Source organism: Marmota monax, unplaced genomic scaffold, assembly GCF_021218885.2.
Source record: "Marmota monax isolate L192 unplaced genomic scaffold, Marmota_monax_Labrador192_F-V1.1 WCK01_AAM20220418_F8-fsc00005, whole genome shotgun sequence".
NCBI classification, from domain to species: domain Eukaryota; kingdom Metazoa; phylum Chordata; class Mammalia; order Rodentia; family Sciuridae; genus Marmota; species Marmota monax.
The window spans coordinates 6,343,667-6,355,888 of record NW_026692254.1 but is presented as its reverse complement, the minus strand read 5'-3'; the positions used below and the strand labels follow the sequence as shown (position 1 = coordinate 6,355,888).

The window sequence follows — 12,222 nt, the reverse complement described above, 5'->3', positions numbered from 1 at the left end:
TCATTTTTCAGATGAAATTGAGAAACACGTTTAAATAACTTGTCCAAGGTCCTTCTGCATTTGAACTCAGACAGTATGTTCCAAAGATTTTGCCCTCCACCTTTGTTGTTGCCTTCTAGTTAGATATGGAGAAATAATTGTCCACAAGAGGTTTTAGCTGGACAAAGAAATGCAAGAGGGTGGGTTTGGTCTAGAATATAGAAAATTGTCTTTGAGTATAATGAAAATAATAGGTACAGTTTACTGGCTATTGGTTGGTGGTGAAGTAGAATGAATAATTAAAGATTTCTTTAAAAATGTGGGAATGACCCCTGCCTTTGCAAGACTGTCTGCCACTTGCTTCCCTGTGGTTAATTTGGATGTACTTTCGTGAGTTTTGTGATAGTCGTAAGGTGTCATGCCAGCATCCCTGCTGGACTCTTAGAATCAAAGGCAGTTTCCAGTCTGCCTCTGGAGCCTGCTCTTGTCCTCCCATCTCCCTTCTTTTCACCAGCACTTGAGGCTATGGAGAATGTACACAAACTGCTGCTTCCCCAATTTGGCTTCTTATCTTGGGCTTTTCTCTTCCTGCTCCCTTTCCTCTGGCTCCCATGGGGATAATTTCTTTCTTTCTTTTCCCATGGGAATAATTTCTTATTTGTGATCTGATTTCTAGTTTTGACTTATACCCATTTGTCTGAGACTTTGTACGGCTCAAATTTGGACTCTGAAGCCCTAGACAGGAGTTTTGCCCATGTCCTAACTGGCTGTGATACCTTGCGCAGGTCACATGAGGTACTTTTCATTGTACTGATTTCTCTTGACCACCCTTGCCCAGTCTATTTCACAGTGTTATGGTATGAGTGAAATAAATTCATGAAAGTGTCTTTTAAAGCATACAACAGACATAGATGTATGATGTTAGTAATATTCCCAGCCCCTCTGTATAGTGTTATTCATTCTCTCCCTTGGTGCTCTGCATGGGCATGGTCTTTAGCCATGGGGCTTTTAGTGTTGCTTGCTTATTCATCCATGCACCTTTGATAGCCTTGGGTCTTTTTCTCTTTGAATTTCTTAGCACTTGACACAGTGCTAGCTACCATGGGTAGGAACTCAATAAATGTTTGAATGAATGGGTCAAGAATGTCTGTCTAAAGGAAGTTTGTGGTTATACTCATTTAACTTCTGAGCAGAGCTATCCTTAATCTCTCTGCATCTTGAAGTTAGCCTTGCTAAAAATCAGGCTTTTGATTTTTTTTATAGTGTTCATTTTGTAGGGTGTTAAATTCCAGTGCCTGTGGTTGCCTCCCCCAAGACTTATGCTTAATCTATAAATATTCTTTTGATGAGTCTTTGGAGAAACAGGTGAATCAAGAATTGATTCAAGATTTTGAATTACAGATGTGAAACATTTGATGTTTATTCTTTGTTTATTCCTTTAATAATAATTAGATGTCTTCTGTGCGCCAGCTTTGTTCTTGGGGCTGGAGATAGGGTAGTGAACAAAACAGACAGGATTACTGCCTTCATGCAGTTCACATTCTCGTGGGGTGTGCAAAACAGTGCAGAAGTGAATGAACAAGGAGATAATTTTAACTACTCTTTAGTTCTATAGGGGAAGTTGTGTGAGGAGTACTCCCTGAGAAATCAAGAACCCTCAACATGTGTAGATGAATTGAGTATGTTACTAATGTTATGCTTCTAACTTCACTGTGTTTTGGGTTACCTTGAATGCATATACTTGTCCTGCTAGTAGTGTGGTGTTTTTTTTTTTTCTTTCTCCTCTCCTCTTCTTTCCTTCTCTGCCTTTCCCACCTCTTACCCCTCTCTCCCGCTTCCTTCCTTTGTGCTAGGGATCAACATGTAGAGCCTCATGCATGCTGCCATGAACTTTATCACTGAGCTATGTCCCTAACCCATAGTGAATGCTTTAAGCTCAGAACCATTTGTGCCTTGTCCACAAAAAGTTATTGGAAGGTGTGTGTTACCTGGACTTTTGGCTTCATGAGAGTATCATCAATATGAAGGCTTCTCAAAGTTCTTAAGAACTCTCTTTGTTCAGGTTGCTGATATTTCTAGTGTCTCCGGGGCACCAAAGGAAGACAAGGTAGGGAAGTTGTTGATCACCCAATAATCATTCTGTACCATTCTGTCGCATCAGCGTACCCACATTCCCCATCTTTATGAAATTGTTTGCTTGCTTAGGGCCTTCTGTGTCTGAAACCTGTTCATTGCAGAGCCTACCAAGCAAGAAGGCAGGGTAGAAGATGAAAAGTAAAGAGCGACATATGGGGTACATCTAGATTTCTTTGAGGAGGTGACATGTGATCCAGTTTCTAAAGGATGAGACTGAGTCAGCTGTATGAAGATCTGGGGATTGGGGTAGTAGCCTTTAGGAGCCCCAAATGAAGAACTTTGGGGTCACAGAAACAAGTCATAGTGTCTAAAGTGTAAGATGTGAAGGGAAGAGTATTGCACAATGAAGTTGATTCAATAGGAAAAGTTATTCAGGGCCTTGTGGGCTATGGTAAATAATTTGGATTTTATTTTAAGTACTGTACTGAAGGCTAATTAGATGGTTTCAAGTATAGGAGTGATCTGACTTGGTTGATATTAGTAAATTTTCAAGTTACCTAATATAGGGAATGGGAGAATGGTGAAAGCAGGGAGCCTAGGCAGTAGGTGGTAGTTATAGCCCCTGTGCTTATTCCTGGCAGTGTAGACCAGGCAAAGCCTTGGAGGGCAGATGCAAGTTCAGGGCTGGGACACATGTTGAATATGAACTGATAGGGGAGATTGGTGTGTTGGAGATGGGTGATGAAAGAGTGGACCCAGAGAGTGCTAGGCTTTGGTTTGAACAGCTGACTGCTGCTGATGCTTGGTGATACTAAGTTATTGAGATGGGAAAGCCTGACAGACTTGGAACTGTATCTGATGGAGATGTCTTCCCTTTGACAGTGTTTAATTTGAAAGGCCTTTTAGACCCTCACGTGATACATTGACTGTGAGGATAGGGCTCACAGCGGGAGATGTCAGGGTAGAAAATTGAAATTGAGAACCCTCAGCAGGGAGATGAAATTTATCTTTTGATAACCCTCAGGATTTGAGGGTTAGACCATTTCTTTCATATAGGTTTACAGTTTATAGTCATTATTTTATCTGTGTATTATAGGTCATATCTTTTATTCAGCTGATTAAAGAAAAATTTGAACTAAATATTGTGCTGGATACAGGGAATGTGAGTATAGGAACTATACCTAATAAAGAAGATAGGTGATTCAATCATAATCAATCCAAGAATTTTATTAACATTCCACTGGAAATGAAGTATGACATGTTTCAGAACAGGGGAAGAGCCAGGTGGAGATCATACAGCAAAGGTACAGAACTAGTCTGGGTGTGGGATAGTGATGTTTCAGTGATAGTGAGTGGGAACTGACTGGAGTTATTGTGCTTCCAGCAGAGGAAACAATTAGTGGCAGATGGGCTAGCAGTTTGCACTGCAATTAAAATGCACAAAACCTTTCCTTGGAACTGGAAGATTCTGCATAGGGACTCTAGGATTCCTTGGCGAGCTTGTGTAGCTTATGAGAATGATAATGTTCATGTGGGTTGGTAATGCTAGTTTCATTGTTACCTGCTTCTGCACAGGTAAATTTGTTAGTTACTAGCAATTTTTACTGCTGAGCGCTCAGTGTTATTTTGGTGCAGTAAATATAACATCAGATTGGCAGCTTATATTACTTGCTAATGTGTGTGAGTTCAAAGAAGCAGGGAAATTTTTTTGCTTGGAAGCCCCTACCATGATAACCAAAGAAAAATAATTCTTTAGATCCATCTGCATTATTGTTAATTTTATAGAAATTATACACAGTAATGGGTATGTCTCCATATATTCACAATTTTGGAACAGCAAAAGCAATGACACCACTTTTACGGATGGAATATCAACACATTTTTTTTTCCTTGAGTAATCCTTGTAGAATTTTAAGGTGGGTCTTTTAATTTTCCTCAGGTTACTAGAATATTCTTTCAAAGCACTGACTCCTTGGTCAGGATCCTATAAATGACATAAGCAACCTTGTTAGCTGAGGAAAATGACAAATGTGTGTGACAATGGATAACTACTCTGATTCCCAGAGTTGTGAAGTTTCTTTGGGGCTGATTGTTACTTTCAGCAGAAGTAGCCATGTTGCTGCTCAGACCTAAAGGTAGTTGTCTCTGGGCCAGTCCCCTGTATTACCCACTTATCTACTTGCAGTTCCTGATCTTAGCAAAACTGTCTGGTACAACAGTTTTGTCTGGTACAACAGGGACAACTTTAAGAACACATGGCAGGTCCCACAGTACCTGAGTAGGAGTAGAGGCTGGTCACCTTGAAACAGGAAGGAAGATAGAAGATGTGGGCCCAGATGAGCATGGCTGGGTGGATATGGTAGGGAGCATGTGCTGGTTCACTTGAGTTGATTACTTTTTTTATGCCCAGAGACACCAGCAACATTGTTTCCATAGGTACAAACCCATCCCTCTTCAAGGCCTATGTGAAAAACTGCCTTTTCCATAAACCTCCACATCCTTCTCCCCTAAGAGGAAGTCATCTGTCCCTCCCCCAGACCCACTTACCTCCTCTACCTCTGACCTTCTAGTTGGCCTGTGAGTTCTGTGCCTACATCAGCTCTTATCTCCTTGACTCAGCCTCAGAGTCTCCTTTGTGGTGGTTGGTGCCCCAGTACCATTCAGAACCTCTTAGATGGAGAATAAACAAATGGGAATACTGTTTTGTTTTGCTTTGTTAAGGGGATAAGACTAGCTTTCCTTCATTTCTGAAAAGATTATTTCTAAATTCTGATAATTGTGTAAATGAAAACTTTTTCTTTTCAGATAATGTGGATGCAGGTGATCTTAAGCAGTTTTTTGAGACCAACTATTCACAGATATATTTCATCTTCTATGAAAATTTTATAACACTGGAAAATAGTTTAAAATTAAAAGGTAAGCATTTCTTTAATTTTCTAACGAAATTTTAGAAGTTGTATCTGTTATGAGCCATACGTTCTACATTTTTTAGCTTTATTTGTTTTCTTGTTAGGCCTTCAACAAAGCTGTGAGATCATGATGGACTTGTTGATATCTTTGTTTCCATTGAGTCTTCCCTTTTGCAGATGTTAATTGAACAACTAATAGGTAAAGAGAAAATAGTAAAGTGACCTGTAGAAGGTATAAATTCCAAAGGAATAATTTTATTTAAAAAGAAGAAGGAAAATTAATATGTGTACAGTATTAAAAATTCAGATTTCATTAGAGGGTTTGGAATGAAAATAGAAATATCTGCTTTGACCAGATTTTTTGTCCTCCTTTGCAGAAGCAACCTGCATGGAAAGTTTTATGCATATCTTTCCATATGTTATTAATGTCTTATGTTTATGGTTTTGCCTATATATAAAAAATTATTTGAAAGGCAAACTAAAAATGTTACATGTATATCCTTGCTGTGTATTTAAGTGGCAGGATAGTGTAGTTGGGGATCCAGACTAGCCCCAGGGGTTGACCTTTCTCTGGGGTGGCTTCTTCCTGTTAGCATTAAATAGGTTAACAGGTATCCTAGGATTTTAGAACAGAATTTGACACATTTACATGGTCAGTAAATGTTAGCTGGCATTACTACCTTCATCTTTTGTTTTCATGTTATCTGTTGGGGAGATCATTTTAATTAGGATAAACAAACCAAATATCTTTTTCTACTCTCACACCACTCAGCCCAACATTCTGACATCTTATTTTCCAGTGGAAATTATCTGGGTGCCCTGTAACTCAATTCAGTCCTGATGATGATGCTCTCTACTTGGAGATAGCATCAGATCTCACAGGTTAAAGTCTCAGTTAAGAGCCTCACACTGCCCCCACTTCAGATTGCCAGTCACAAGCTCCAGGTTGTGACTTTTTCCTGTGACAACTGGCTATAATTAGGGGTTCCTATGACTTGCTCCTTGGGTTTGATTAATTGGCCAGAACAATTCACAGAATTCAGAGAAACACTTCCTATTTACTCATTTATTATAAAATGTTTACCCATTTATTACAAAGGATACAAATGAATAGTAAGATGAAGAGATACTCAGTGATGTCTGAAAGGGTACAAGGTGACCTTTTTATGTAAGGAGAAAAAAATAAGATGATGACTGTAGACACAAAGACATATTAAGGTTGAGAAGAAAAATGGAGGGGCTTCCTGTCAGATGCCCTGATTCCTCCAGTCAAACAGAGGTACATGTCAAGTGTGGAGGGGAAGGGATTTGGGACTAGGCAACAAGGTGGGCTCTGACCCACAACAGGTGTCTTATAGTCTTAGTGAATGCTGTGGACTCAAACTAATCATCAAGTCATATGTGAGCATGTGCCCAGGATACCAGTGCGTTTTATTTTTAATGGATTTCTCAGTCCCCACCCCTGTCTCTGTGATGTATAAATTAATGTAACTCTTGAGTTTGAGTTTTTCCAAATTGGTAAATATTTAAAATATAAAATGGTTTGATATTTATCTTGTTTCCTACTCTTACCCCAGTTCATTTTCTCTCTCAGGTGTGTGGAGGAGAAAAGTGTGATATTGTGTACAATTTAAATAGTAAAGATGGGCTGGGGTTGTGGCTCAGTGGTAAAGCGCTTGCCTAGCACATGTGAGGCACTGGGTTTGATCCTCAGCACCACATAAAAATAAAAAAAAAAAATAAAGATATTGTGTCATCTTAAAAAGAATCTTTTAAAAATAAATAAATAGTTAAAAAATAGCAAAGAAAATTAAAACCCCAGATTAAAAAATATATTCTACCAAAACCCCCCTCTTTTTAAAGGGTTTCCCCTTCTTTGTCTTTCTCTACTGTCCTCTTTCTTCTTTCTTCTGTCCTTTTAGAAAAATTTGGCTGTTTATGACTATCACTTAATTTGTGCTGCATAAGAAACCACACTAAAACTGAATGCCTTAAAACAGTGTTTATGATTCTCTAGGTATACAGGAAGTTCTTCTTAATTAGACTGGCTCTTGCCTGTGAGGTCAGCTAATATTGGATGGCCTCCTTCACATAGTCTTGTGATTGGTGAGCTGCTGATTAGCATGCTTTAGTTCTCCATACAGCTTCTTATTACCCAACTAGCAGACTAGGTTGGACTCCTTCATTTGGTGGTAGAGTTCCAGGCTCAGCAACTTTCTCACATTTGCTAATGTCACTTTGGCCAGAGCAAGTCATATGGCATCCCAGATTCAAAGGATAGAGAAAGAAATATCTCTTGAAGGGAGGGGAAAGATTGTGTTCATTTTTTCACTTTATCACAGGACTCAATGAAGAACCACTAAAAACAGGGTGACATTTTTGAAGTTTTTTTGCTTTTAGTATAATCTGTTATATTGAAAGTGTGCCCCCAAAAAGGAATAAAAAAGAAAACGTTTATTAGGCATAATGAAACCACTTTGTGATAACTTCAACTTTCCAGTTATTCATGCCAAAACTTGGAGTTATTAGCTCTACTTTCAAAATATATCCAGAACCTTTGGCCTTGTCTCATTGCCTATACCAGTAACAGTGCAACTCCTGTTATCCTATCACAGACTATAGCAGTAACTTCAGAAAGGATCTCCTTGTACCTTTCCCTACCCCCAAATCTCTTTTAAAGAGTAGCTGGAGCCATGCTTTAAAAATGTGAGTCAAATCATAACTCTGTGGCTCTAACCCTCAAATGGCTTCTCATTCCCAAAGTTTTTACAGTGACCTCAGGCACTACCTAATCTTCCTTTACCCTGCTTACTCTCTAGCCTCAACTGCTAGAATCTTCCCTTCTTTACTCCAGCCTCAAGGGCCTTCTGGATGTTTCCTTATCCTGCCAGACATTCTCAGCCACAGGAACTTTGTACTGTCCGGTCCCTCTGCCTTGAGCATTCATTCCTCCCTCAAATTTCCATATGGCTTGCTTCCTTACCCCCAGTTTTCATATAGCTTGTTTCCTTACCTCTTTGAATCTTTACTAACTTGTTACTCTACCAGAAAGGCATTCCTTGCCTTCCCTAATCAAAATTGCACACCACCCCTTTTTGATTGCTCCAACTTCTTTCCCTCTTGGTTTTTCTCACTTATTAATTAATTAATTATTTTTGAAAGTCCACCTTCCCTGGCAGTTTTATTTTATTTTTAATTGATTTTTTAAAAAAATAAATGACAGCAGAATGCATTACTATTCTTATTATACATATAGAGCACATTTTTTCATGTCTCTTGTTGTACATAAAGTATTTTCACACCAATTCATGTCTTCATACATGTACTTTGGATAATGATGTCCATCACATTCCACCATCATTGCTAACACCCTGTCCCCTTCCTTCCCCATCCACTCCTTTATAGAGTGCCTTCTGCCAGAATGTAATCTTCCTCAGGGCAGGGATTGTTGTCTGTTTTGTTCATTTCATGTAGCTTCAGGGGCTAGAATAATCCCTGAAATATAGACATTCTTTAGTATTTGTTCAATGAGTGAATGAAACACTTCACAGAACTGTGGAGATTCCATTATATCAGGGGCCTGTAACTCATAGTTTGCTGCCTGTTTTTATAAATAAAGTTTCACTGGACACAGCTATACCCATGCCTAACATTTCTAAGGCCTTGGGTTCCATCCCTAGCACTAACAAACAAACAAACAAAAAGCAGTGTGCACATTTTAAATAGTAATAGTGCTGAACTGCTTTCCACTATAAAGATTATATAAACTTATATCTAAGTCTTATATAAATTAATCTATGTATTACCTGTGGCTGCTTTTGCATTATAATATCTGTATTGAGTGATTATAAGGAAGACTTAGAAAACCTTAAGTGTTTACCAGAGAACCGAAACCTGAAGTATTTATTTTTAAGAAAAAGTTTGCTGATTCCTAAGGTAGATGATGTAAGCTGAGCACAAAGCATACAAATTCTGGTATAGAGAAGACAATAAATGGTGACTGTTCCTGGAGGTGTTGTGGTGATTATTATTGTTATTATCAAAAGAATAGTATATCATTGCCCAAAGAGATACTGCTTTTTACACATGTTACTTGCTGTATGCCTGTTTCTGTGACCAAGCTAGAACTCTTTGTTTTTGCTGTCATTCAGCCACAATTTGAGCTTATAATAAGTAACTAGTTGAGAAGTGAATGAATTATCTGCTCCTGGTTGAGGAACACAGAAGCTGTGTCTAGCAAGGGGCAGTTCTGGTCTGCTCAGTTGTCATTGCATTTCTTATATGCTGTCTTTAGGTATTTTTGTATAAATTAATGTTTGTTGATGCTTACATGTTTCAAGGTGATTATTAACATAATGTGTAGTAACCTAGAGTTTAAATGTTATCTTGATAACTATCTTCTTTTACTGTTTCAGGGAATAATAAGTCACAAAGGGAGGAGCTGGACTCCATCCTCTTTCTTTTTGAAGTAAGTTTTGGTTAATTCTTTCAGCTTTTAAGATTTTTATAAAAGAGAGATATTTTAGATTTTTAATTTCATTTGAAAACAAATAGAAATAAATGGCTGTAGGTGGATGTGTTCTTCCTTCTTTCTTTTCTTCCTACTTTCCTTCCACTTTTACAAACCATGCAGCAAAGAATGTTCTTGTGATTTTTTTAATAACATGGGAAATTTTTTCCTGTATAGCTAACTATAAGTGAAGTTATTAGATGGACGAATTAAGTATGTCTATTTTAAGGGGTAGGGATGTAGCTTAGTGGTAGAGTGGTTGCCTAGAATTTCCAAGGCCTTGGGTTCCATCCTTAGCACTAACATAAACAAACAAAAAACTGTGCACATTTTAAGTAGTAATAGTGCTGAACTGCTTTCCATTATAAAGATTATGTAAACTTAATATCTAAGTCCTATATAAATTTCCTCTGCTGGAGATGATTTGTCTTTTGATAAATGCAGACCTCATTGTTTTTATATGTATATTTTCTGAATACTAATAAGGTTGTGATTTTTATTTGTATCTGAATATCTGTGTGTTGATAATATTCTCTTCAAAGCTGGCAGAATGTTTAGCTGCAGGTTTCTTTTTTTTTTTTCAATATACTTTTATTTTATTTATTTATTTTTATGTGATGCTGAGGATCAAACTAGTGCCTCACATGTGCTAGGCAAGTGCTCTACCACTGAGCCACAACCCCAGCCCTTGCTGAAGGTTTTACTGTATTAAGCTTAAAATCTTTCTTACCTAGATGTATTAGTTAAGTGCCTGATTATGGGTATACAAAGAGCTACCCTCAGAACTGAATTATAAATTCTGAAAGTTAATTGTTGATTGTCTAGAAATTACTCATGTTTAGAAGTACTTAGGTTGGTGTGACAAGAGAAACGTTTTTGGCTATGGAGGACAGGCCAAATATGCACTTGCTGCAGAGTTGGCTGGAGGGGAAGACCAGGGCGGGAAAGCTTTCTGTGGGAGAATGGTGAGTGGCTATTTGTGTTTATGAAATAAAGCAAGATATGGGAACTTGCCAGCTCAGGACTTGGCTCATGACTGGTGCTTAATAACATGGTTCTCCTCTTTCTCCTTTGAGAGTGGTACTCCTTCCCCAGAGTAACAGACATTGATTCATGGTATATTTTATGGTGGTTATTGTGTTTCCTATGGTTACCCTCCTGTTAATGAACCCTCTTCAGAGGAGTTATTTTTAAGAGGAGCTTTAATTAAGTCTACTACTTAAATATGAATATGCTGATCATCATTTGTTCGAACTCTTCTGTTAAATTCAATTATTTTTTTTCTCTAATGGGTGATGCAAATGTGAGTTATAGAATATGCTAATAAAACCTGTACTGCTGATACCCTCCTTTTTGTCCATTTCGTGGACTAGAAGGTACTTGGGTGCTCCTCCTTGTTGCCATCCTTCCTTAACTCTGTAGGCAATCACTCCCTAGAAACTTATCAGTGGCTGACAATGGCATAGTATTTACATATAACCTACACACATTCTTCAATATACTATAAATCATTTCAAGATGACTTATAAGACTTAATATAATGTAAATGCTATGTAAATAGTTGTTATACTATATGATTGAGGGAATGATGACAAGGGAAAAAAAAGCCTATACAGTTCTTGGCTATTGTATTCTCAAATGCTGACACTTGACTATACTTTCTAGGATTCTTATTTAAACTTCTTGTTCTATCTTTTCTGTCTCTTAAGATTGCTTTTGTTTTCTCTTCCCCAAATCTCTTGTGTTGCATTCTGGGAAATCTCTTCAATTCTTTCTTCCAGTTCAGTAACTCTTTATTCAGGTCTAATCTATTGCTTAACTCAGCTATTGAGCTGTAAATTTCAATGATATTTGTTTCACATTTTCGTAGGTTTTTGAATCGGTATTGTTACGTAGCTGATTACTTTTGATAGCCTCTTGACCCTTGTTCCTTTTTAGACATTTAAAAAATTTTCTTAAATGTTTACTGTATAATATTTCATATTTTATATCTGACAATGCTAATATGTGAAGCCCCTAATGGATTAAACCTGTTGGCTATCTCAGTTGTCTCTCACTCAGAGTGACTTTTTTTCTTGCGTATTTTGTGACATTTGATTTTGAGATCAATATTAATTGGACACAGATCCAATATTTATCAATTCTGGTTTCCAGATGGTTTTTCTTTTCTTTGGCCAGGAATCTAGGACTGGTCTTGATTGGGATCACTTTAGCTTCCTTTGAGGGTCCTGGTTTATTAATGACATTTCAGGTTCAGGCTTACTCTGGGTTGGGGCCTGGGGTCTGGAGGGAACAGACATCTGGAGATTCTAGTGCTGGTTTTGACATTAGCTCCCTGCTACCCTCCATTCTTTTCCTTGCTTGTTGATCTCAAGTCAGATTGTGGTTCATGTTTTATCTCCCTCACTCTTCTTTCTTTGTTCTCTTCCTCTACTAATTTTTTTAGTCCCTTATTAGTTTCTCTAATGTCTCAAGAATTATATTTATTGATCCCAGGGCTAGCTGTCCTGCAGCAGAAAAGTCCTTCTGGCATCCTAGTTCTTAAGTCTCTCACAGAAGTTTCAGTTCCTTCCCTTCAAGTCCAAAAATTCTAGAGCAGGGAGGATTATTAGTGATACATTAACTTTCACAGAGGATTAGTTGCCTGTGTAATAGAACAAATATATATTATTCAAAGCTTCATAAAGTTTTCATTTTGTTTAGTAAACAAATGAATATATTATGCTCAATTGTCTGTCTCTCGATTTA

The 12,222-nt window shown here is 37.7% G+C and overlaps 1 protein-coding gene across 9 annotated transcripts in view; it reads left to right on the top strand.

The window, feature by feature from the left end:
• Positions 1-12,222, top strand: part of Ralgapa2 (Ral GTPase activating protein catalytic subunit alpha 2) — a 334,911-nt gene that overhangs the window by 21,652 nt on the left and 301,037 nt on the right. For 8 of the 9 annotated variants that reach the window (XR_009226010.1, XR_009226009.1, XR_009226008.1 and 5 more), the window contains exons 2-3: positions 4,861-4,971; positions 9,380-9,432. Coding sequence is in view for 5 of the 9 variants with exons in the window: in XM_046435038.1 (XP_046290994.1) it covers positions 4,861-4,971; positions 9,380-9,432 (164 nt within the window). In the remaining 4 variants the exon portion in view is untranslated. Of the gene's footprint in view, positions 1-4,860; positions 4,972-9,379; positions 9,433-12,222 lie in introns of those variants that run through there. The other variant, XM_058576498.1, reaches the window with a different exon arrangement.